At 44.2% G+C, this 27076-nt stretch overlaps 1 protein-coding gene and 1 long non-coding RNA gene across 2 annotated transcripts in view; one reads left to right on the forward strand and one right to left on the reverse strand.

Moving 5' to 3' along the window:
* LOC127609034 (uncharacterized) overlaps nucleotides 1–27076 on the forward strand; it is a 137681-nt gene that overhangs the window by 25594 nt on the left and 85011 nt on the right. The gene's annotated exons all lie outside the window — the stretch shown is intronic.
* Nucleotides 1–27076, reverse strand: part of clmpb (CXADR like membrane protein b) — a 66666-nt gene that overhangs the window by 16330 nt on the left and 23260 nt on the right. Inside the window, exon 2 of the mRNA XM_052078565.1 lies at nucleotides 1344–1495. Within this exon, the coding sequence (XP_051934525.1) occupies nucleotides 1344–1495 (152 nt within the window). The remainder of the gene's footprint in view (nucleotides 1–1343; nucleotides 1496–27076) is intronic.

Here is a 27076-nt window from a genome sequence, read left to right on the forward strand (position 1 = left end):
TTTGATTTTAATTAATGGCGCCTTCGATGTTATCTTCCCGTTAAATATTCATCGTAGTGTGGCAGCCCCCCCGCCTTGAATCATTAAAGCTTTAGACAGACGCTTACATTTGACGACTCCGTCCCCTCCTTCCTGTCCTCTCCCTGATCTTTTCTTTTTCGCTGGGTTGGGCTTACGCATGCTCGCGCATCAGGACACCAACAGACGACTTACAAATGGAGTATATAAAGAATATACCTCAATTTGAGATTTTACACAGGGATGTTCGGCGCATTTTGGATGGAGAACATTTCTAAACCGGGCGACCCTTGTGAGGATAAAGCGGATCGGAAAATGGATGGAGCATTTCTAAACCCACGACTGCTCAAGTTCTACAAGATAAAACAAACCACGGTGTCATTGTTGAATTATTATCATTATTTTTTTGATTAAATGATTTATTCCTTGAGGTAATAGCTCTGCCTTACCACAAAGATGATCTAAATGCCACCATCAGTGTAAAGGCACCAATGCCTGAAGTAAAATTAGACAAACGTTTTATTTTTGTTTTAAATGCCATCAACGTATCAAGATTTGCGCATGTGCTGAAAGAATGAATGCGGAATAAATAAGGTTGATGAAATTATTGCCTCGAGACTGCGTTTTGCTCTCAGCACATCCATTATGATTTCATTATGATATCTTTTTACATTCTGAAAAAGGTCAACGTGTCACTTGCCTGAGAATTCAGTCACACAAACACAAGAAGCTCATGTTGATGTTTGGCCTGCAGCATGAACAAAACCGCTTTGAAATCCCACTAGAAATGAAATCAAGCTTCTTTTCAAGCCATTCCGAGTCAAGCCTTATCGCGTAATGTCGTATTTTTGGCCTCAATGTGTGCCAACGTGTTCATAAATATACATTCAACAAATAGAAACAATAATTGAATGAAATATTTCCATTTAAACACAATTACATCGATATTCTTCTTAAATTAGTTTCATTTCATGATGCTGCAATTGGTTGGAAAGCATTCAAAGTGCCATGACAAGAGGAATAAATCGGTCACCCGCTCATCAAAGAGGTGGTGGGTGGGATTGAGGATCTAATCGACTGAACTTTGACTGCTCATCGATATGAGACAAAAAGTTCTGAGAGTTCTGAGAAGACTGGTTGAGAATTGTTTCAATTCAATTTCAATTTCAATTTCGACCTTTAGCAACAGGTAGCGTGACATAAATGTGGTTATTATTAATCCTGGGATTCTGAGCTGGAATCTAAAATCCAGATACACTCTCTTTAAAACGTCTATGATTGCAATAAGTTGTGAAAAGGAAAGGATAACGAAGATGTCGTCTCACCACTTTCTGTTTGGAGTTTGGTTTCTGCAGGAGCCACTCAATGTCAATCGAGCCAGATGATTGGAACTGGTGGTGGCAAGGTAAAGTGGCGTTGTCCCCAACTACCTTCTTCATCTCGGTCTGAGCACCTCCTGACAGCGGAGTGAGGAGAACTGGAGGCAGAGAGAGAAGGCAAATGTCAGCTAGCCCCAACTAAACTTGAAGACACGAGACAGAGTTTGCAAATTGCATCGAGAAGCCGACATTCAGAGGAAACCGTGACAGAAGAGACGGAAAGGGTTGAAACGTCGGATCTCAATTACTGTCAGGAAAAAGCTGAAATGTGGAAAATGCCGAAATAAATAGGAGTTGTTTTCACACAGCCTTTTCGGCATTCTTTTGTAAGCGCGAAAGACAAGCGAGACATAATTTGATTTATATTTGCCATAAACTTCAACATAGGTTTGTCAAACTCCAAAGGCATGCTCGCAAAGTACAAAAACAAGCCAGTGAATGGAAGTCGCTACAGTGTTTTATGCCTCCGAGGTACAATTCCAAATCCGAGCATAATTTGCAGGGAAAAGTTAAATAAAAACCCCTGACAAAACCCTCCCCTTCACTCACGTTTTATTCTAACTGTGAACATCTGTACAATGACGCCAACGTTGAGAGGAAATGTAGCTTTTCTGGGTGAGGACTGCGATTACTGGCAGGTTGGAATATATTCCTTGAAGCTTCCTTGAAATGCTCCACCCATCCATTTTCTAATCCGCTTATCCTCACGAGGACCGCGGGTGTACTGGAGCCTATCCCAGCTGACTTCGGGCAGTAGGCGGGGCATACCCTGAACTAGTTGCCAGTCAATCACGGGCCACACATAGACAAACGGGGGTCCTGGGTTCGATTCCGGGCCCCATCCTTCTTGATTGCATGTCCCTTGCCTGCGTGGGTTTTCTCTGGGTACTGCGGTTTCCTCCCTCCTTGCAAAAAAACATGCATGGTAGGTTAACGGATCACCCGAACGGGTGTTTATCTGCGTGTGTCCTAGGAATGTGTGTGTAGCCCGCCTGCTGCCCAAAGCATTCCAACTTTACATTTGGACAGATTTTAATTTTGGGGAAATCCTGTCACGTTGCAACTTTGAAACCAAATCCTAGATAAATTAACATTATTTTCTCACATAGTGTAAACAAAACAAACCCCAGGCTACTTCTGTGAAGTGCTCATGTAACAGTAAAAAAAAACAAAAAACACAAAACATATGCAGCTATAAATATGTGCGTTTTTAATGAGTGACTCTAAGCACTGGCCAGACAGACACGTCGCAAGTCCCTGCGGGGGGAGCAGGAGTTCTAATTCACAAGAGAAAGCTGTACCGCATGCTGGCCTTCAGCAGAACTAGCCGGAGGTGTCACGGTGGTCTGTTGAAAATTGTGTTTGTGCATTCAGAGGGCGTGTCCCACTGTTGTGAGATCGTGGACTCTCAACACCTGTTCCAAAATAATGCAGAGTTCCAGCAGGCCTCCGCGATAAAATGCAACAAGATATTTTGGGCTCTTCAACATTTAACTTAACTACCTAGGTTTAATTTGATTGCAGTGTGAGTCAACAGTTTGTGGGGCTTGTCAGCGCTTAAAATAAAGTTATCAACCCTAGCCATTTGGTCTCAGGCTGTGTATGTTGTGTGAAGCGGCTCCCTTTTTCATTAATATGGTGTTGACTTTGAAAGATTAACCGAGGCGGAGAAACAAAAGCTTGAAACGTTGTATATCTAGCTAATTTTCCTCTGTGGCTTCAAGCAAGCTTTTTCACCGCGGTACGATTTGATCGCTAAATTGTGATCTAGCATCTTTGGCTGTTGAAGCGTCAGCTTCATAGTTTGGCATGCCAGTGTCTTGAACGGGTCAACAATTTCAACAAAGAGGATTTCACACTCTACTGTAGCTTTATTCCACCTCTTTAGCCTTTCGCGGAAACCATGCTTGTTGTAAATGTGCTTGGTGTAAAACTGTCAAATGTGGAGAGAGCCATGTGGTCTGAGAATGCATCTACACCCAGTGGGCACCTGTCCACTCGTTTCCTGGTCCATCCTTACTCGAGCAGTCCCATAAGTGAGCTGTGGGCCAATGAAAATGTCAGCTCAGTGCTGCGAAGCCAAAGTGTCAGCGCTGACGCAGGTCACAACGGAAAAGAGCGGCCGTCCACAACCGCTTATTCAAGCATGCACATGCCATCATTTGCTTGCTTTCAGCAGTTCTTTGGGTTTTGTTGCATATCCGTCTTTTTTTCCCCTCAGTACAGTCACTGTCAATCCAATCAAAGGGAGAAAAGAATACTTGACAGCAGAGACTTTTTTTGGTCTCTCTTGGCAGGAACCATTTCTGATGTCCTGCTGTTATTGGACCTTTAAATCACCAGTCAGCAGAAAACAATAGATGGGACTTTCATTCCCAATGTAGATGCCTCTGACTTTTTGATGCCGTGTCATTTCTCCTCTGGGTAACGGTTTCCTATATTTCTAAAAACAGGTTTATGTGTGTGCGGTGTGTTGATTGAACATCACAGTAGAGGTTAATGGTTGATGGTGGGGGTCTTGATGCTATGTCGACTGTCTTCCCTTGACTCCTCAGTCTGCAATCACCCGACTATGTCGGAGACTCAGTGCGGAATCCCGAGGTGTGCCAAAGGCCTGATAAGAGCTCCTCAACGGCTCCGACTGTAGGCTCTCTAAATCCAGAAGTCTCCCAACAGATATGGCACAGGTGACCGGATAAATTGGGGGATAGGCTAATCTTTGTCCAACATGAGACTAAAACAGTTTCCCCGAACCAACTGTTCACATGACCCTCAAACAAAGACTCTTCAAGGTCAGCTACTTCATGGTCATGGAAACATTACATTGGCCATACCATGAAATGGAGCTGAAAAATCCAATCGACACAATCCAAATGACAGCTGATGTAGTAATTATTGGCTCCAAATATACATTGTGTACTGACCCCACAAAACAAATTAGCTAGAAATACTTTACTGTAAATTACCACAATGTATGCCACTAATCATCTTCCAAATGCTTGATGCTTCATACTTATTCTGAATGGATAAAAAAATTAACGAGCCTAATATAAATTTTCATCAATTTGAACAACTTTAGCCATCCATTCATCTATCCATTTTTATACCTGCTTATCCTCACAAGGGTCTCCGTGAGCCGTCACCTTACCGTGGTGGAGGGGTTTGTGTGTCCCAATGATCCTAGGAGCTAAGTTGTCTGGGGCTTTTTGCCCCTGGCAGGGTCACCCATGGCAAACAGGTCCTAGGTGAGGGACCAGACAAAGCACGGCTCACAAAGCCCCTTAATGACAGATAAAATCGATGGTATCCAGTTTCCAGATCCATACACTCCGTCGAAATTGTCTATGGAAAATTGGTCAGCTAAGTTGCGTAACTAAGTTGCGTAGAAGGCAATGCATAAGTGTCGGACAGAAAATGTAGCAGCACGTGTATTTATCTATTTTTTAAAGACAAGATTTTTGATACAGCACTTGTATTGGGCGTCACTGAATTGCGGAGGTGTACGTTAACAAGTTACCACTGAGTTTTGATGGTGAAAGTAATTTTTGACATGGAGAAATCGCACACTATTTGCCAGAGAGAGAGTTGGCAGACAAGTGAGAAGTGAGGGGGTTTGGTTGGTTGGTATATAATCACCTCTCCCCACTTTGGCAGTTATTTATGGTGGAGATGGAGGCTTTTGTACTGTGGATTGAGTGACTCAACACTGCCAAAATAAGCTCGCTCCGATGCGGGTTTGCGTTCACTTTGGCCTCTTTCAAAGTGTACACAGCTGGGACAGTTAGACCGCTGGACCCCATCATTTGCGTCAACAACACTTGATGCTGAATTTCCCAACTGCACACTATATCAAACTATGACAGCTTTCGAAAGCAGCAGTCTCCAGTAAACCTAATAACACGAGCAACCAGAAAAACACTCAGGAGAGTGTCGGTCTCCAGACAGACTGTGGAAAGACTGTGGTATACATATAAATGTTTAAAGCAAATTTATATATTTTTTTATATATTACATGTTAGAGAAATGTAATTGTGTTTATTGAGAGGGGGGCGGGGAATGCCACGAGGGCGATTGAATAAACATTGTCATCATAATGTACCACCTCATCAGTGAAGCATGGTGGTGGTAGTGCCACGGTGTCTGCATGTATGGTTGCCAATTGGAATTGGTTGCCATTGATGAAGTGACTGCTGAGAAAAGAAGCCTGAATGAATTCTGAAGGGTTCCGAGCAATATTATGTGCTCGTATTCAGCCAAATGCTTCCGAATTCATTGGACGGCACTTCGTAGTGCAGATGGACAATAATCCAAAGCATACTGTGGAAGCAACCAGGTTTTTACTGTTTTTATTTTTAAGGCAAACAAGTGGTATGCCACATGAACGATATGAGTGTGTGGTGATGTTTTTACGTTTCACACTTCGGGTAGTAATTAACTGCAAAGGATTTGCAACCACGTGTTAAGAAGTCGAACATTGATTTTTCACCCCAGTTTCACGGTATGGCCAATGTGTGTCATAACCTCCATGGCAGAGTCTCCGTCGAAGCTCTGAGACTGATTCACCGAACCCCTGCGGTTCGATCGATGGGTTGGTTTGTCAGCTATCCACAGCATTTGATTAAAATCAGTGATGGAGTTTGCACACGACCTCGCTAATTTCATAAACCGACCGACAAACTGCCCTCTATACAAACCAACGAGGGAAAAAGTATCAAAACCCGAACAAAAAAATCTTAAAGCAAATGCAATGTTCATGTTTGTAAATTCACCCGTGCACATCAGATTCCACAAGGACGAGTAAAAGGTCAAATAAATTGATCCAATATGTTGAGGGAGAGAGTTAAATGTCGAGAAGCGTTGTGACCTATAGGTTCCACGTCCCGAGCTATATCTGCTTTTCGCACTATGGCTCAGCTTTGGACAGACGGCGATTAGGATTTTCCAATTGTCAGAGTGCAAAGTAGCCCGTCATGACGAACAAAAGGAGAACCGGTTCTCAACACAAGTCTGAGAGAGGGGAATGAACACAAAGGGTGGAAAAAGGGAGGAGTCGGCTTCTATGAACAGGCCCTAGGGGGAGTCGTGCGCCAGTAAATCTGCCTCACAGAGCCCTGCAATCTTATTATAGTGTGACCAGAGAGACAGACAGACAGACAGAATGACACGGCAGGCCTGGATCTTTCACACTGCCTAAAGTCAAGCTCCATATTCCCTCGCTCAGCAGCAGAGTGAATGCGGCCCTCGCCATCTCCAAATCTCATGACCTCTGGTGCGCTCGTACATCAAAGACGGAGTGCTTACGGAGGAGGATGGATGGGGCAGCGTCTGACTTCCTGGAGACTTTTTGAAAGTCACAAGTGTGGAGGGAAGATTCCACCATCACAAGGGGAGGATTTGGACACAGGTTTAGCAGATAGACCAAAGGAAGAATGAGGTGAGGGCGTATTACCTGACAACACCCGTAGGGCCGAATGCGTCAGAAAGACATGGAAACGTAGGGGTAAAACAGTGCCTATGCCACTGTACTCTCTGATTTAAAGTGCAGCCGTCGCAATCGCATTTCGCACGACTCACTCACTCTTCACGTCTCCTTCCAACTTCATGCTAAGCAGAGAGGAGACATTTGGAAAGGCCGCCTTCATCAAACTTCTAGCGTGACCTACATTAGAGATTCAAAGGGCAAACATTAGGTCCTATAAATACCGCGATTGTGGCTGCGAGTTACACCTTACATACTCCTCTTCAACCTCCCGCTGCCGTTATCTTCACGGGATTTCAGACAGCATCGCTTGAACGGCAGGAAAGTCTTCAGATGTCTCCGCAGGCAGCGGAATGCCTCCAGTTGTTAGTGCACAGTGCATGCTCGTTCTGTGAGATGACTTTTTTTTTTCTTCCCTTTGACATCAATTATAGCTCCTAAAAGGCTGAGTCTCTTAAATGTACTAGGTTACCGTGCACCATTAAAACACATGTTTTGCATATGACCCACTACTTGATGCTCCCTGGTTCAACTCATGAAATTGCTTCAGTAAAAGGTTTTTTTTCTTTCCTGGCACTTGGATGTGATGAGGTCTCAAAACTCTCCCCCGCCTCACCACCCTCTGTTGGTGGTATATTAAGATATTTTGTGTTATATTTTGTATTCGAGATATGTTTTCTTTAATCAATGTATTTCTTCTCAGTGAAAAACTGCTTTGAGATGATTGCATGACTTGGTGAATTGCTTGCCTAAGCAATTTCAGAGATGGACTCTGGAGCCTGCTTTGACGACTTCATAGTCTGCTTTGCTTGAATTGTCAAAAGTTGATTGTGATCAATGCCACTTGATTACACAACAAACAATGTGGCGTAGGGAGGGATGAGAATGGCCACTCACCCCTCCCGATGCACACACTTGAGAGGATAAAAGGAGGGGAGCGATGCTCCTCAGCAGAGTCCGCTGTGGGTTAACGTACGAACGCCCAGCTCGTATTGAAGCTCACTCTGCTGAGGGTGTTGGCTCTCCACCCTAATGGCATACGGTAAGAGTTCTTTAGCTTCATACAACTTGTTTGAACTGTGTTATCATTTCTGTGTGGGACCAATAAAGTGCCTATTGTTGGTAGCCAGAAGTGTCTTGTCGTTATTTCTGAGTGCCGATCTCCGACGATCCTTTATAAAACTTGATATTCATTCAAATTGAGTATCAGAAGTGTTTCAAAACAGTTGGCATCAAGGTTTTGTCCCCCCCCCCTTTCCAGTGTAAAAATGGAGCTGGGGTGTTCACAAGATGAAGAAGTCAAATGTCAAGGGTATAAAAGTAGTACCACTGAGGCTTCCACCACCTAAATGTACAATTCATACAATTTTCAAATGCTATGCGTCTATCTGATGTGAAGGATGTGGAGGAAAAAAAATATCTTCCAAGTGCAGGCTTTTCTCCCCAGATTAACCTTAGACCAGACAATTCCAAGAGCTGTGGCTCGAGAGGAGAAGAAGGAACGCAATCATTCTCAAGCTAATCCCTCAAAACGGGATGAAAGGGGTGCAGGTGAAAGGGAAAAGCTATGAAGGACCATTGGGAATGGAGGGGTGGGGGGGAGGCGGAGATCCTCTTCAGATGCCTGAATAATGCGAGATGTTCACTTTGTGGTGCTCTTGTGCCTTCATTAGCATCTCTTTCATGGCTGTAGCACTGCGGTAATGTTGTGCGAGAGGGACGCCGTCCCGTCGTCACATTCCCAAACCGGATACAAAATTAGTTCCACGACAGCCCCTTTTATTGGGCCCCAAGTATTCAGCGTTTTCCTCTTTGCAAATTAGAGGAGTACAGGAATAAGATGGCGAGGGGAAGTTAATTACACCTTTCCCCATGGGAGAGAAGGGCAGTAAAAGCTGCTTACAGGGCTGTACACATTGTATCAGTGCTGTATATCTGCTGGAGCCTCCCACACTCTTGGGTGTTGCTGTCCATAATGCTACAACTGCTCCATAAATCTTCTGCTATTTTTTTTATGTTAATATTTTACATAGATCATCCAGAAACACGGGCAGCCCAGTAGTCCAGTGGTTAGCAGGTCGGCTTCACAGTGCAGAGGTACCGGGTTCGATTCCAGCTCCGGCCTCCCTGTGTGGAGTTTGCATGTTCTCCCCGGGCCTGCGTGGGTTTTCTCCGGGTGCTCAGGTTTCCTCCCACATTCCAAAAACATGCATAGCAGGCTGATTGAACACTCTAAATTGTCCCTTGGTGTGAGTGTGAGTGCGAATGGTTGTTCGTTTCTGTGTGCCCTGCGATTGGCTGGCAACCGATTCAGGGTGTCCCCCGCCTACTGCCCGAAGACAGCTGAAATAGGCTCCAGCACCCCCGCGACCCTAGTGAGGATCAAGCGGCTTGGAAGATGAATGAATGAATGAATGAATCCAGAAACACAATATGGGACCGTCCATCCATTATCCAAGCAGCCAAGAAAACAGTTTCTACGATTAATTCAGTGAAGTCAAATAAAGTTGGGTTTAATTTTAGTGAATTTTTGAAACTTTTTTTTTTTAATGAATAGTGTTGTAATAAAACAAGCAGAAGTAAGACAGGTGGGGAAAACATTGGAGAGGAAAAAAGTGAGGATAAAGTCACACTTGAAAAAAGCGGACTTAATAGTTTTAGGGTAAACTCTTCAGCATAATTGCATTTTGCAGCTTGAACAACAGCACTAGCGCAAAGGAAGATGAGCCGTAATGTGGAGTAGCTTGACATAATATATAGAGTAGAACCAGTTTTTGTTTTGACTGAATCAAGTGGTAATTTTCTAATAAAAATGGCATTGCATTTATCCGCAAAAGTTCCAGTTCCAGTTTCTTCACTGACACCTCGACCATTTCCTTAGTTCCAAAACTTTAAACATTTGCTTGTTTTGGTCAGTTGTCCGCCGGCCGCAATCCTATTTTCAATTTTAATGTCGTGTAGAATTATGAGATGACACACCCGTGTATTGCAAATCCAGCTGTCTCGCAAGGTTACAACAGTCTTTCATTTTGCACATTTCTGCTTGGCCTGCAAAGAAATCGCTGGGAAACTGATCTAGCAACCTTTTCCAGATTAAATTCAGCCCCCCCCCCCCCCCCTCGCTCCCCTCTCCAAAATAAATTGTCACACTTTGCATCACACTCTTCTCCTTCCCTACGATGTGTCTGCTTGATTGGCGGCCCGTCAAATGGTTCGTTTTGCAACAGATCACTTTCATGGAGCATGCGCGCTAACCTATTTTGCATTTCTGCAGGAATGCGGTGACCTAAATCCGACAGAAGGTCTGCACTCTTTCTGTGTTTCAACATAAGTCTGAGACAATGGAGAAGCACGGGATCGCTGGTAGGTTACATACTGAACATGTTAATCCAGGAGATATGAAACTATGAAAATATTTTAAAATATTACAGCCTACTCCCCAAATATTTTTGCAAATGAAACGGAGACTTTGGCATGTCTTCAAGAGTCAGGAAAAATATTCAGTTGATTTCAAAGTAGGAAACCATTTTTTTTTCTTCTACCCATCTCTAAATCCCATGAAGGGGAATATTTTTATAACATATATCAAATTTTGTTCCCCTTTGTCAACAGAGCGTTCCGTATACTCCAGCTTGGCGTGTTTTCCGTATTCAATAAGGCTTTATCCCACAGCTGAGCATATTTCTCGGTCTGAGCGGCATGACGTTATTTTTGTTGGCCAGTGTTTCAGAATAACGGAAAGTATTCGTCATGTAGGTCTCGAGTTGTAAGAACAAAAGCTGCAGTGTGCAACTTTTAACCTCTGAGTTTAGCCGTTGCTGAATTAGCCGTTATTATACTTTTATTTTGCTTATTTATGTTTTTGTTCATCCCTGCAATGCCTGGCAGATGGTAGAAAGAATGCAAGCAATATTCATTAACACATGCTAGAAGACTGCTTTGCCTGCTGCTGATCATCTTAAATCTCTCCCGTCGGGCATCGATATATATGGTATATGGCGTACGTCAGCAAAACGCTGCTGGCGGGTGGGACAGATGGGGTGAGCTCAGATATAAGCGGCTGAAATGTTCACAAGAACGCGCGCAACCAACCTTCCTCGTCAGGTAAAGTACAGATCAAGACACCACGCAGCTTCTCAGAACACCGCCCCCCCCCCCCCCCCCGCAATCATTATTTATGTGTTCTAATCACAATTTGCGGCTGGCAAGCATGAGACTGGAGCCCTCTTACGTTGTTGGCACACACCGAAACATAGGCACTGACCTCAGCGGATCGATACTTAACAAGCTTTTGCGCTGCCAAGTCCATTTTGCTGCAATCCGCATTTTTTTTTTTTAAATGTCCATTAGGTTGAAAATAAAGCTGACTTAGGTGTATGACCGCAGGAAGCGGAAGGCAGCGTTTTCACCCACGTTCTTGCCCATGCGCGAGAAAGGCATGACGTGCCTGATTTATTAAGTGTAATGCAATCTCGTACTCCGTTGGTGGGAATGAAATAAACACTTAACAGCCTGTGCAAAGACTAAAGAGTGTACATGGTTACATTTGATGATACATGATGGAGTGATGAGATGGCACACACACACACACACACACACACACACACACACACACACACACACACACACACACACACACACACACACCAAGAGTGCTTCACATGTTAGGAGGTTTGTCTTGGTAGGCTGCAGGTTAATCACATCCTCATAATGTCACATCCCGTGTTTGCCAGCAGGGGGCGGGCTTTCTCTCCGCCGCCCACACACCTGTTACGCATTGGTCGGTGATTACTCTGCCTTTATTAGGACGCTCTGGCAGTCGACTCACTGCCGGAGAATTCCACGCTGTGCCTTTATTCTCTCGCTCAGATTCCTACCTTGATTACTCGTTGCCTCCTAGCCTTGTGGCTGTTATTACGCGTCATTATTCTTCTCGTATGAAATTTATACACTTGTCTAATCAGACCTTCCTCGCCATTTGTTTTCCGCGAGCGTTTTCGGTTGTTCCCTTTATTCCTTCCCTGGTCCTTATTTTGACCAGCGCTTTTTGTTATTTTTCCCTGTCGGGTATTTTGTGTTCTTTATTAAAGACTCCCTTTGTTATCTGACAAAATCCTTTTACGTGTCTGCTTTTTCCGGGGATCCACCTCCTTATTTTGTTGTGCACGAAGCGATCTTTCCATCACTTCGGGCACAACGTGACACATAACAACTCTCCGCCATAACAATAAGTAAAAATCGCGACTCGTTCGTGGATGACAGTTCACCCCACTTTCTGGGCTGGGAGACTAAATCATCGTATTTTTTTGGTTCATACAAGGTCAGCATTCTGAACTTTGTCATCCTGTCGTGATCGGTGGCTAAATACAAAACTGCCATGCGCACAACAACTTGTCTTTGTCTCAATTTTGTTCTTTCCGGAAAAAAAACAAAAAAAAAAAACCCAACAACCGGAGATGCATGACGCAGAGGATCCTTCTTCTCCATGTCTTCCTCGCCTTGCTGCACACATGAATTTAATTCCATTACTGATGTCAGCATGATTATTTGTCACCGTCCAATGAAAAGCATGCATCGCCAATCTCCATCAATTTTGTGATTTTTTTTTTTTCATTTTGGCTGAATTTCCCCGAGCCTCTCCCAAAAAAACAACACTGGACATGTGTTCGATTTGATCGCACTAATCATTCTTCTTCATGTCTTCCTCGCCTCTCTGTACACATGGATCTATTTCTATGACATAGTTCAGTGTGATTATTCGCCGCTCTCTCTCCAATGTCGAGTTCGCTTGGGCAGCGAGGCCTATTTGAGCAAAGTCTCTAAATCACTTCCTTGAATCCATGTGAGAGAAGGAACTGAATACGGCAGAGCAGCTCCCATGTTGAACATTTCAGCGGCTAATTGAAAACAGACGGGACGCCGACTCCCCCTCTCCATCCGCCCAGCTCTGCTGTTCTCTGCATCCATGACATATTAGCGTCGTCGCCCATCTAATGGCATGCGTATGATGTTTGAAATCACTTCATCAGCGTCGGGTGAGGGGGGCACGGAGGTGGGGGCGGGGGGTAATACTACTCTAGCTTTCCACAAGAATCAGAGCATTCTTTTATTACGGCTGTGTCACACTGTAGCTGGGTAGAACAAAGTGGGAAGCTATCTTTCTGGGGGAAAAGAGAACGATGGCTCGACCATTTCCCCCAGAGGTGAGCGGATGCCATGTGTGTTTTGGCAGCTGTGTACTGAGAAGTGTTGACTGGTGGGCCAGCTGACAGAGTGGCGGTGGCTACATGACGGCTGCCGAGGTCAAACTGGGCTGCAAAGCTTCCAGGAAAGGCATCACCTTGACTCATTTAGCAGGGCTAATGGAACAACCACCATCTGTCCTTTTGTTGAGTCCATTCACACGGGACGCTTGTTTATTCACCTGCATGATGAACGGGGGAATAAATATGGATCACTGCTTTCGGCAAGGGGAGAATTCAGCCACATATCTTGTCAATCGCAGAGGAGGACTAAGTGAGTGTGGATGTTACTCGCTGATATCTTTTGAAAGTTTTTATTTCTACACTGGACCACATCTATTTTGGTAGGGACAGGCACCGACCTTTGATGTCCATCCATCTTCCATACCGCTTGATCCTCACGAGGTTCGCGGAGGGTGCCGGAGCCTATCCCAGCCGTCTCCGGGCAGTAGGCGGGGGACACCCTGAATCGGTTGCCAGCCAATCGCAGGGCACACAGAGACGAACAACCATCCGCGCTCACACTCACACCAAGGGACAATTTAGAGTGTTCAATCAGCCTGCCACGCATGTTTTTGGAATGTGAGAGGAAACCTGAGCACCCGGAGAAAACCCACGCAGGCCCGGGGAGAACATGCAAACTCCACACAGGGAGGCCGGAGCTGGAATCGAACCCGGTACCACTGCACTGTGAAGCTGACGTGCTAACCACTGGACTACCGGGCCACCCTCCCTATGATGTCCATCCATCATGGATCCATCATGTGAATACTGAAAAAACAAACGTGAGTGATTGATGCCCCCCCCCCCCCCAGTTGTGTTAACAATTGACATAGTTTAATAGTTGAAACTGTGAAAAAGTATGAAACACACCCATCCAAACGTAAACAGTTGTCCTTTGAGTCCTCATAGCGTCCACAACCACACACACACACACACACACAACTCCAGACACTAGAAAAGGAATGTCCACATGGCCTCATCGCAAGGGTGGAGAGAAGATTGAAACCAGATGAATGGAGCTCTGGCACAGCCTGCTCGCTGAGGCCATTTTTCACTCTCCAAAGCCTGATTAAAACGAGGCGAGGCGAAAGCTGGGCCACAGCGGCTTATTGTGGCTCTGAAAAGGACAATGGCTTGCAGTGACACCGCAAGCAAGGAGGAAAGAGGTCCAAGGTTGCACCTTGAAGTCGGCGCAATTTGCTTACGATTTCCGAGCAGAGGTTTCCTCAGTGAAGCAAAACTTCCGTGAAACAACAACAAGCGGAACCTCCTTAATAAAGGAAGAATTGTTATATTGATGTCGGCGCTGAAGCAACGGAGAAGGTAGCACTGAAAACTGCAAAAATGGGACGTCACCCACGATAAGGGTTCGATCGTATTCTGCATTTGGAAATCTGGTAACCAAAAGTAGATTAGAATCTACACAAGGTAAAAAGCAGGTCTAAATTGTGGCGCGGGTGGTTTTGGTGGATTTGTTTGGGGCAGACAGTTTTCTGCCGCACGTGTGCGGTGGATGAGATCTTCTTGCAGTTCCTTTTAAATGTACTTTTGCGCACGCTAATCTCCTGCATTTGCATAGCAGGTGGAGCGCGGTGCTCTCTCTGTGCTGTGTTTAAAGAGACTGTAGAAACCACAAATGCCCTCTGAGGACTTTGACATTTGAATTTCGTACTGTGAGACTGATCAGCCAATCGGCGGCCCCGCTGCCGCTCGCTACCAACCAATCACAGCCCCCGGCTTGGCTAGCGCCCCCCGGGATCGATCTTGATCCAATAACTGGACGTTTGTTACAAAAAGGCCCGCCTTGCTGGTAGATAAATGATCGTATGTTTGCTAAAATAAACCATTGTACCACAGCTCTTCGAGTACTTCACTTCGCCTGGCCGTCGCTCCTTACAAGACAAAATGAGTCCCTCCTGCCTTAACTTATTAACAGTCTCATCAGACACGTGGCATCTCGCCATGGGTGGTGTCGCAGGTCATGTGACATGTTTACAAGAATGTGCACTGATGGGGTGTCAGTTGCACACTTTGGTTATGTTTATAGCTACAAGGCGAGAGGGAGTCTGCTTGCTTCGAGTGTGTGAAGCCTAACACACGTGCGAGTGTCACTGAGAGATTAGCGGCATTTTCATTGACTGGATGCATGCCGTCTGTCGCGCCTAAGAACTTCATACTGTCGCAGCCGGTCGGCCATGCATGCACCTCTGTGCCAAACACGCTGGCCGCTTCCATCCCCTTGACATTTTAGCCATGTTGCAACCACAAGAAGTCGTGGTACGTTGGCAGGGAAACGCGAGTAAACAAAAGGCGGTTCATTTTATTTCACAGCAATGTTGAATCTGCACCAATTTGGTCACCAGAGGTTCATCTCATTAAAAAAACAAACGTGCGCTAAACGGCATGCTTGGGCGTCATTTGACACAATGTGGGCAGGCTAATTAAAATAAAAGGAGATGGAATGATGCTGTGGAAAACAAGAGTTCTGCTGTAGTGCATGACTAATAGCGAGTGTTTCAAAGTTTAAAGTCCTTATTAAAACAAGCCGGAGCACACAATTGCTGTTTGTCAACAAGCAGACTAATTACTTTCAAACAATGCTGAAGCACAACAACATATATCACACTTGAACAAGAGACGTCTTCCACTAGAAGGCTAGAATACTCTTATGACGTCCTCTATACGTCTACTTTCATTCTTGTGTCATAACACAGTTATGACACAAGTTATAACGTTTTGAGTTGACCAACCTTTTAGTGAGAGCCGTAGTAGGCTCATGATAAATTGTGAAGGGCTACCTGGTTGCAACACACTTCGGAAACAACAGATTTGCTGAAATGATTTTGTACATCTGGGAAGTCTGTATAGACTTTGTACTTCAACATGCCTTAAAAGTCCAAAACAATCGTGAAGTCGAAGCAGATGATATGACTTCAAGTGCGTCGAAGGGCATCAAAGTTGAGGGCGGTGAAAATGTTTGGAATTCAGACGACGCCAAAACATTTCAAATTCCCCCCCCCCCACGCCCCCCTTCCAAAACATTTAAATACGGTACACATCATGACGTCGGATTTGCATGTAATGTGAATGTACAAGAACGCGCCCTCTGCATCATCTCCGTGCGCGCGTACAAGGAGGCAAAGTAGCCTGCTAGCTACCTACCCTGTGGGCACCACTGGCGGCTGCGGCCTCCCTCCAGATGAATCATAAACAACTCTCTTGGCCCCCGTGACTTAATCCCCTGTGACATCGCCACAGGGAAACGGCCGAAACGAGAGAGGAGAGAAAAGAAAACAACGCCCAATGCTGACTTTCAAGTGAATTAAACATTCGAATGAATGTGTATGAGGTGTATCTGAGGATATGTCATGGAGGTGAGGTCGTAATTTAACAGATGATAGCGTGCGCTTGCAGGGGTGGACGTTTGGGGGTTTAATTTTGGCCCTAATAAAAGCCGGAGTCACTTCATGTCATGCTCTGCCTTCCCGCCTCATCTCTTTGTTCATGTGTGCGTTATGTAAATGGACTTTCATTTAAATACGGCCGCGCAGCTTGAATTTGTGTCATGGACAGAAGGTGGCATGCAGCTCAGGCCAAGATCAAAATAGTGCTTCTTCAAGGCAACGGAGAGAATACCCGGAAGAAAACGGCTCATTCATTTCTTTTAGGAAGCACAATCTGGAAAAAAGAAATCAAGGAGTAGGAGAAGGCCGAGGTGCTGCTGCACTCTTAACATTTCTAAAATGATTTGCTGGCACTTTTTCAGCTTGTGCTGATACGAGGGGCTTTTTGTGTTTGAGATTAATGAAAGATGTTTTGCTCTTTGGCATTTTAGATCCCACGCAAAGGTTAAAAACAGCCCCCGACCAGCGAGAGGTTTATGTGGCGCAGGGCCGACAAGGTTCCGCTCTCCACAAGAAACAATTCTGTCTTGAAAAAGCTATGTTGTGTCTTGTAAGTTATGATTTCCCCCCCCTACTTACATCTGTCTCTGTATTTCTGCTGGAGACAAAGTTCATTTCAGTCTGCACAACAAAAGCCCCTGGATGAAATGTTACATTACGTTTTACTATTTCTGTGTGGGTGGACAAAAGTTTTTGTGCATTCATGTGTCAAATAGGAAAATAAGAACTGGACCAAACCATTGATTTTGTGGACTATATGGACCCTAATTTCTCTCTCTCTTTAAATATATATATATATATATATATATATATATATATATATATATATATATATATATATATATATATATATATATATTCATTCATTCATCTTCCGAGCTGCTTGATCCTCACTAGGGTCGCGGGGGGTGCTGGAGCCCATCCCAGCTGTCTTTGGGCAGTAGGCGGGGAACACCCTGAATCGGTTGCCAGCCAATCGCAGGGCACACAGAAACGAACAACCATTCGCACTCACACTCACACCTAGGGACAAATTTAGAGTGTTCAATCATGTTTTTGGAATGTGGGAGGAAACCGGAGCACCCGGAGAAAACCCACGCAGGCCCGGGGAGAACATGCAAACTCCACACAGGGAGGCCGGAGCTGGAATCGAACCCCGTACCTCTGCACTGTGAAGCCGACGTGCTAACCACTGGACTACCGGGCCGCCCCATATATATATATATAGATAGATAGATAGATAGATAGATAGATAGATAGATAGATAGATAGATAGATAGATAGATAGATAGATAGATAGATAGATAGATAGATAGATAGATAGATAGATAGATAGATAGATAGATAGATAGATAGATAGATAGATAGATAGATAGATAGATAGATATATTTAGGGGCCGTCGTATGGTTTACGGAACTGTTGATCGCATTCAATAGTAACCATTGATTCCGCCCCTCTGTAGGCAATCAGGTGGAATTTCTTTCCCGTCATCTTCGCTGAATTCGCCACTAATCAGTATGCTGAGGAAAAACAAGTCAAAAGAAAGATTTCCTTTGTCGTCTTGCTCATATGAAAGCTTTCATTAGGAATGCCTGCCTGTCAGTGATGTGGTGTGACATGTATGCTTCTGCATGAGAAGCCAGGCTAATAATGGCATGAAGGGAAAGGTTCAAATGGAGAGAGCTGCCACTTATTCTCAGGGCGTATGTTGTGTCTCTTTCCTATGGCCATACCGTTAAAAAAATAAATGCTGCCCAATAACCCGTATTGTTTTGTGTTTTTTGTTATTGTAAAGTGTCCTTGAGTGTCTTGAAAGGCACTTATAAATAAAATGTATTATTATTATTATTATTAATAATGTTAATGACTGAGTAAGAAGTACACCGAGGAAGACTTTGTGTGGTGGTTATGTGTGTGTGATGGAGAAAAGACGTCTTTTGACGTAAATGAGCAGAAGAGTTTAGCCTCGAGCGAGGTTTTTTTTTTGAGCATTGCATAATGTCCTTTTCGTTTTCCCGATACTCCAAGGCCGGAGAGTGTACATACTTAATTGCACACCAGGAAGCACTCGCCTAGACACTGTTGAGATTATGCATGTCTAGCACATTCTTGACACACACACATGCACACACACACACACACACACACACACACACACACACACACACACGCACACACACACACACACACACACACACACACACACATTTGAATGAGGGAGTAATGCTGTCCTAAGCATTGTGCCCCCTACTTCACGGCGCGACCTTCAAGCCCCAATGTTCTTCGTCCCTGAGGTGTCCTTGATGGTGTCCCAGTGCAGAGGTGGGGGTGGCGGCGGGAGGGGGGGGCATCCACATGACAGTTAGGATTTAACAGCAGAATGGGTGGAGAGAAGGAGGAGAGTGGAGTGGTGTTCTCCCGTCCTATTTTACCATGCTAGAAATACCAAGTGTCCTCTGGCTCCGATGTTGCAGCTCGACTGAGAATTTAGCGCATATGCATCTCACATGTTAATGTTCTCGGTAATGCGGCTAATTTTGATTCCGAACACAGCCCTTTCATCCGCAGGCTACCCTGTAAAGTATATGTCGATTAGAAGCAAAGGAACAAAACGAAAGGAAAAGACGAATGACATTGGAAAGGCCGAGGCCAGTCAATTCTTGAAAAACCTTGCGGATTAAAAGACGGTCAGTGAACATCTGCGCTCCAGTTAGCTGATTGATGCAGTAGCGCTACTGGGTTTTAGCGGCACTGAGTTTTCGCAGGAATTAGCGAATAATGTCATTCGGAATGCTTTACCTGAATGTCACTAGCTTTTAATTGGCCAGATCATGAAATGTCGATGTTATTTGTGGCTAGGCTAGGAATGACCTGAAGCAACATCAAATGCCGAAAAACAAAACAACAATTTGATAGGGTTGGCAGTTTGGGTGATGACACACATTTGTCAGTAAAAATCATAAGATAAGATAAGATAAGATAAGATATCCTTTATTCGTCCCACACTGGGGAAATTTACAGCCTGCAGCAGCAAGAATGTATGTAGAAAGAGAAAAAAACAACAAACATCTTTCAATTAAATACAATATGAACACAAATGGATAAATCGCAGTACTATTTACAATTTTCCTTCACATCATTTAATTATTATTATTATTATTATGATTGTTATTTTTTATTCATCAGCCTGACAGCAGTCGGTAGGAACGAGCGTCGGTATCTCTCCTTCTTGCAGCGCGGGTGTAACAGTTCTCTGGCTGAAGGAGCTACCAAGTGCTGTCAGGGAGGGCTGGAGGGGGTGGGAGGGACTGGCCATCATAGCTTTTAGCTTAGTTAGCATCCTTCTGTTGCCCACCTCCTCCAGAGTGTCAAGGGAGCAACCCAGGACAGAATTGGCCTTCCTGACCATATTATTATATATGTATATATATATATTATATAGATATTAGTGTACATTTGAACAATGCAATTATTTCATAACATGTCAAGCTGTTGCACTTGATGCGACAACTGGACTGTGGTGGACTGTACTAGTCACAGTTTGATCTTTGCTAGAAACAACAAATTAAATCCTTTTGGACTCATGCACCACGGTGACTCAGTGACGAGTTCAAATAAGTACTCATGTTTACACACAAGCAAGCCCTCAATCGGGTTGCAAAGAGGCCAAATGTATGCATTAGCATGCTAGCTAACAAACCAAGCAACAAAAACACAACATCTAAGCAATGAAAGACTTCCTACTTGCGTAGAGGAAAGACATTTTAAAAAAATTGATAGGTTTACATTTCATAGAGCTGCGTTCCTAGCGGCTGGCTAGGCTAATTTCCACTTAATAGCCTCTTCACAATCATCGTGTTTTCAGGGTAGCTGGCATAGCAAAGTGAGGTCTAATGATACCACTCATAATGAGTTGAAGAATATATATTTACTTTTGCATCCATAAACCTACATAATTAATCTCATGTCAGCAGTATTCAGGAATGCCAAATGGTTATTTGTGCCAATTTTGGGACACAGCTCTGGTACGTTGGGAAAAGTCCATTGTAAATGGACCGTCCTCTGCTGCTAATGGACTGCTCCACTGCTCCAATGTTTCATTACTGCCACCAGTTGGAACTTAATGAAGAGAAAGGAAAAGTGCACGGTGGGTAAAAGTGCATCTTTCACCTCCCAAAAATGTTGTTTTCATAATTATCACATATAAAAAGGCTTTCCGCAGTCCGCTTCAAAATGTTATAGCCCTCCAGTGGCGCAATCCCGGCTGACCGGGGATACATTATGCATTTGTATTTCCTCTGCAATACAATCAAGAAAGCATCAGTCTACGGAGGCAAAAGGTGGCGCCCGGGGATTTAGCCCGAGAGTAAAATATTCAGAGGTTGGAGGTCAAACCAGTCACAGCTGCTCTAGAGTACATGGCCGATGGGCTCACATGGGACACATGGACACGAACCAAACACGCACATACACTCTGTCTTTTTTTTTTTGCTACCATACAAACTCATACAAAGCCAAAAAGGGGCCTTTTATGCAACGCACGTGATGTAAACCAATCAACAAAGTGAATGAATTAAAGTGGGTTACAAAGACATCGCCATCCTGTAACGTGAGTATTTAGCATAAACAAAGACAACAACTTTCCAGACATCACCTCAATACTGCGTTGCGCAATACTCTAGTTTTTAGAGCATGTTGTTATATGCACATGGACTTTTCACCACCTTGTAACTTCACAGGTTTGATATAAAGTATCAGCGTGGATGCAATTAAATTTGACATGATTTTTAATTAGCAAGCTGTGAAATGTGCTCTCACTGGAAAATGCACAAAGTGCTCAAGTCTTGTCACAGACGGCATACAAGCATCGCTTTGGCATAGGCCGACATGCAAAACGTTTAACAATCATTCCTGAAGAAAGTGCAGCTTAGTCGTCAGCGGTCAAACAGATGTTGCAGGAATCTGAAGAAGGAGCCAAATGGGAATGTGTTGTTCGAATGGAGTGGATATAAAAAATAAAAATAAAAGAGAAAAAAACTGTATGTCAGGCTTCCACTTTCAAAAAAAAAAGGGGTTGTTTTTGTAAACAGACCTCCGAGTCTTAGAGGAAACCTTCAAGTGCTTCCATTCCAGATGCAAAAGGATAAAACGTGGTGGTGCTTTTCTTTCTATTGCATGCACGCACGCACACACACACACACGCGTAAAGAAACACAACCTCCCCTCTGTCATCCTGCTTGACCCTTTGCGTCTATAACCAACAGTGACATTCCTCACTTGGGCTGTCTGAGCTTTGTTTGGATTAGCTGAGAGGGAGCAGAACCCCCTTCCAGTCCCATTGGCTGTAGAGTGGCACGCGTCCGCCTGCTGCCGGCTTGCACACACACACACACACATTCTGCAGATTTCCAAACATCATGTGCACGCAACAGCACACCGAGGTAAGTACATGTCCTCAGAAGTCCACGTATATGCTCACAGTCAGACGGGCTAGTCAGCTGGACTTATACAGGCATGGTGGCGACCCATTGCCTTTCATGGGAGTTGACTCTGTGACATTCACTCTTCAGGCCCTGTGTTCTCTGCAGTCCAGCGAGCTCACAGTTGCGTTGGGGTGGGGGTGGGGGGGTTGAGATAAAAAGCAAGAGGAGGGTGAGTGAATAAAGCAGAGCGATAGAAAGAACTGGATGGGGAACGTGATGTGTGATGAAAGCAAGGAGGAAGCAGAGGGGATGAAGCGTATTCTCACACTGTTTAGGTTGCGGCGGTCGAGCGCTCGATTCTTCCTGTAAAGCCCCCCCCTCCCCCTCCCTCTTCACCTGAGAAACGCATGCTGAATGACGACGGCGGAAAGAATGAAAAGTATTGTACACCTCAGCTTCTAAAAGCTTAACCTAACGCACAACCAAATCCTTCGTAAACACCCCGTCATCCTTTCACAGGCGAGTGCCGTTTGACACGTTACATGGCTTGTTTTGCACGTACGCAGTCGGAGTGAGAAGAAAATGAGATTTACACAGACATCAATCATGAAGCAGCAATTACACCCGACACTTGCAGCTCGAACGTGAAACGCTAAAAGAAAAAAAAAGGAGCTAATCAAAAACCATCTAGCCTGCTTAAAAATGTCAATGACGATGGAAGTAATTACCGGCAGTTACAAAGAACGCCAGTACAAAATCATTCAGAGGCATTTAAAAGCTGGTAAAATCTCTCAATCTGTCCTTGTAACTGTAGTTAGGTAGTTTAAAACACGAATGAACTGGACTGGGAAGTTCTCAATGAGAGAAAAGTGATGTCCCATGGTTCGTTTAATGCATTTTAGTTCATTGGAATGTATTAGCGAGTTCGCTTTGACATTTTTTTTACTTAACTTATGAAGTCAATTAAATGAGCTCTTTATGTAATGTTGTTTTTTTTTAAAAACTGCCACATCAAAGCTTTTTGTTAAAGGTGATGAGGTAATTTTAGATGCTTTTTTTTGTGGTTTTGGAGTGGGACTGGATATAGATACTTTTTTTTTAAAGCAGACTATCCTGTACATATACGGTATTATTGTAATTATTAAAATTATTTTTTAAATTAAATTATTTTTAAAATAATTTTAAAAAATTATTTTATTATTAAAAAAATGGATCCCGATGCTTTTATTGTGTGCATCTCTCTTATTCTTTTTTTTTAAATTACACAAGGCCATGTCTAAATTATTTGCTGCAACACTAAGCGGTATTAAATTACATAAGCATAGAAAAGACGAAACAAGGCTTTTCCTTTGTGAATGAATGTGAAATATTCGTTACTTTCGAGCGACAAGTTCATTTTGATTCCTAAATGACTTGAATGCAAATCATGACAAAAGCGTAGACAGGCTATTCATCGGAAGGCAATGAGTTATACAAAAAGTCAACTGTGTATGTGTGCATTTTGATCAGTTATTGCGAGTTTGTTTATTGAACATAAAACACAAACAGTAATAATTTGACAGAAAATACGTTAGATAAAAAAGTAAAAAGAAAGAAATCAGTCTTCATTCAACACAGTTATTATGTTCAAGGGAGTAGGAAAAAGTAAAAAAACTTATCTAGTCCTACCCCGTTATGTGTTTATATCTACTAAATCATTTTTATATCGATCAGAAAAGAAAAAAGTAAGAAGAAAGAAGTCTCCATTAAGGCTCATACTTTACCCTTAACCGTGATATTTTTACAACTTTTGGTTTGTATCGGGATTATATACATCCACACCCTGGCCATGATGATGTCAAACTCATGTTTCCTTCAAAATAAGTATAAAAAAACCCCTCGCACTAGAAACATTTTTTTCCTGCTTGCGAGTGCTGAATTGAGATGTACAATATACACACTTTTTAAATTCAAACTGTGTAACTTCAGAGCACCATTTTCACGGTGTCGTGTTGGAGAAAGGTTTTTTATGATGGCATATCCCTGTTTTGCGGCTCCAACAGGAGATTCCGGTTGAATAAACACCAAGACTCGGGTCCTCCTGCATGACTCAGGGGAGTCATCTCCGCCTCATAACAAATGAATGTGCGAGGCTCAGGCTGGAGCACATATGCGCAAAACGACAGGGCCGAAGAGCGAGGGGCATCGTGATTCGAAGTCGAAAAACATTGTAGCGCGTGTTTCACACGCATTGCTCATGAACCTGCTTGGAAGGGGGGAAAAAAGTACAGTTGCATATGCATGCTGCATAATAGTCAGCCGAGTGGGTGCGAGATGACGTCCCATATGAGTCATCGTGCAGGGTGGAACAACTCCGAATGCTTCGGTGGAGGACAAGGGTCGTACGGCTCGAACGACTGCCAATATTGTCGTCATTCGCTATCAAGAGCCCGGATGATGACGGTGACTGGAATAAATAAACTGTGGCTGTAGCACAACCATTCGAAAGCGCAACCATATTTGTACGGAGTCGTGCTGTTGAGCCCTTTGCCGGCCGAGCCCTCCAGGAAAATAATGCATGTTCCCATCAGTAATGCTACACTGCAGTGCTCTGTGCCCACCAACACCATCAACCCCCCCTCCCCTCCCCACCACTGCTTCAATACGCCCAAGACCTAATCCATCACTCCCGAGTATCTTGGCCTCAAGGCATTGCCTGAGAGCTCGCTCAAAACCCCTCCCCCTTCGGTTTCTCCCAAATGTAATGAGTGGGTGATGCAAAAAAAAAAAAAAAAAGAGAGAAGTCAAATAGGGTGCCAAGCAGAGGAGGAGGTGAGTCATGGACGCGACCACAAGGTGATGGACTGTGAAGGAGACAGCAGGGTGTGGTGCAATGGGGTGACGCCAGGCTACGACTCCTCAGCTCTGCCTTGTCAAACTACTTTTGTTCACTTTTGTTTGTTCAAATCTATTGGATTTCTGGATGACTTGTATTTGTATTTCCTTGTCCCTCCAAATGTGTGCAAACCATTTTAGCTGGACTCTCTGCCCTTCCCTATTTGGTACCCGCATCAAGCACACGACGATTTGTTGAAGGATGACTTTAAAACTAAGATAAGATAAGATATCCTTTATTCGTCCCACACTGGGGAAATTTACAGCCTCCAGCAGCAAGAATGTATGTAGAAAGAAGAAAGAAGAAAGAGAAAAAAAAACAACAAACATCTTTCAATTAATGCAATATGAACACAAAATGGATAAATCGCAGTACTATTTACAATTTTCCTTCACATCATTTAATTATTATTATTATGATTGTTATTTTTTATTCATCAATTTGGGTGCAAATCTGGTTAAAATGTGGATATACCTTAATTGATGCAAGTTTTTATCAAGGTATCATTGAAAACATTTTTTTCTTTAATCACCTTTTTTTTTCCTTTTATCATTTGAGGCATGATGGAGGCATACCCCGGCTCCAGTATAATAACGTTGAACATCGTACCATACGTTATGATGACGCACGTTACTGCATCAGGCTTGTTATTGATGTGAACTCGTGCGTGTTGCTCCTTACCAGCGATAAGCAAGATCACAAGCCCCATTTCCAACGAAAGCCAATGCCTACCGTTGCCTTGTTCGTTTCAAAGCGCACTTGCAGAAATGTCTTCATGTCACAATTTCGGGCAATTTTTTTTTTTCCTTACTTTTCTTGGTGCTATAAGGGTTCCTTCATTTTGCTCTCCGCGCCCCCATATTGACACCATATTTTCGATTTCGTTCTTTACCGTTACTCCACCGACACTGCCTCCTCCCTCTCTCATTAGTGCGCCCCGCTTCGCCTCTTATCAACTCTCAGCCTTTTATCCCGCCCCTGTTCCACTTGCTCGCATCCAGCGTCTCATTAGCTGACAGCTACTACAGGACTCCTATGAGAGGCCAGATGAGACCCGCATAGTACAGCGACCTTGCTTTCACAAAAGGGCTCCTATCAGTGACACGCGATCGGCCACATTGTCGACAAAGCTACGCACACACATAAACACGCAAAGCGAGAACTAACTCACATGTATTCCCGAGCATCATGGCGTCTGCCAGCAGCCTTCAACCAGCTATTGGCCAAGGTTAGAGGTGACACATCCAGCGGAAAAGAAATGACAACCATCTTGCCCTTCACCCTGCTTTTTGCACCGTTCGATCGTATGGCCTTTTGCACAGATGAAGGGGAGGGGCTTCCGAGGCCCGAGGAGTCTGCAGTGGCGGAGTCCTTGAGACACATGCGCACATTACGCACACTCAAGGTCCATGCAGTAAATAATGCCCATCAACCTGTGTTTTAATCAGCCTCGGGGACGCAAGGCCGAGCCTCGTGATGCTAACAGGCCATCCGTCATCGAAGCAGGGGATGCTGTCGAACACGACTGTAGAGATCCACAAGGTCAGCGATCAGAGCTGCGGGGTTGACCCTTGAAGGCACCATACTGGCAAGTTAGCAAAATGCTAACCCCGGCAATGAAATAAACAGCAGCGGAGGTGGTGTAACAATTTTGGATGTGGACGTATTTGCAAGATGAATGTGGGTCGTGGACGCTCTCAATCTATCCTCAGGAGATGGATTGCTGGAAGTCATACTTGGACCCCGTACTTCCGTCTACCTGCGTTATCGTTGAATCGGCACAATAAGATGGATGGCGCAATAAGGCTTCACAATGACCCCTGCTGAGATGAAATGTCAGATTTGGAAGGAAGTTGCAAAAAGGTTGATGATTGCTAATCGTCACATAATGGCTTTCCTGCTCGGAGAAGCTGCATTTTTTAAAATGGCATTGGGAACATTTGATATCGTTGGTTTTGGGGTAGTGGGACTGAGATTAAGGTTGCACACATGTACAGTGTGCCAAAGAGAGATGGGCCTCGGCTGTGCCAAGTGCTTTCACATCTTGCTGCATGCCGCAAGGGCCAGACATGCCTTATTCCTCGCATGTCACCGAACATCTGGCGCCCAAACGCATCGCAACTCATCAGCGTCTGAGAAACCCGATTCCTCCAGCTTAGTGCCTCCATCGGCCTAATTCTCAGCAGCAACACATTCATGGGACAGTTCTGAGAAATATTTGAAGACAACTTTTATTGTGAAATTGAACTGTA

The sequence above is a fragment of the Hippocampus zosterae genome, chromosome 10 (assembly GCF_025434085.1).
Source record: "Hippocampus zosterae strain Florida chromosome 10, ASM2543408v3, whole genome shotgun sequence".
Lineage (NCBI taxonomy): Eukaryota > Metazoa > Chordata > Actinopteri > Syngnathiformes > Syngnathidae > Hippocampus > Hippocampus zosterae.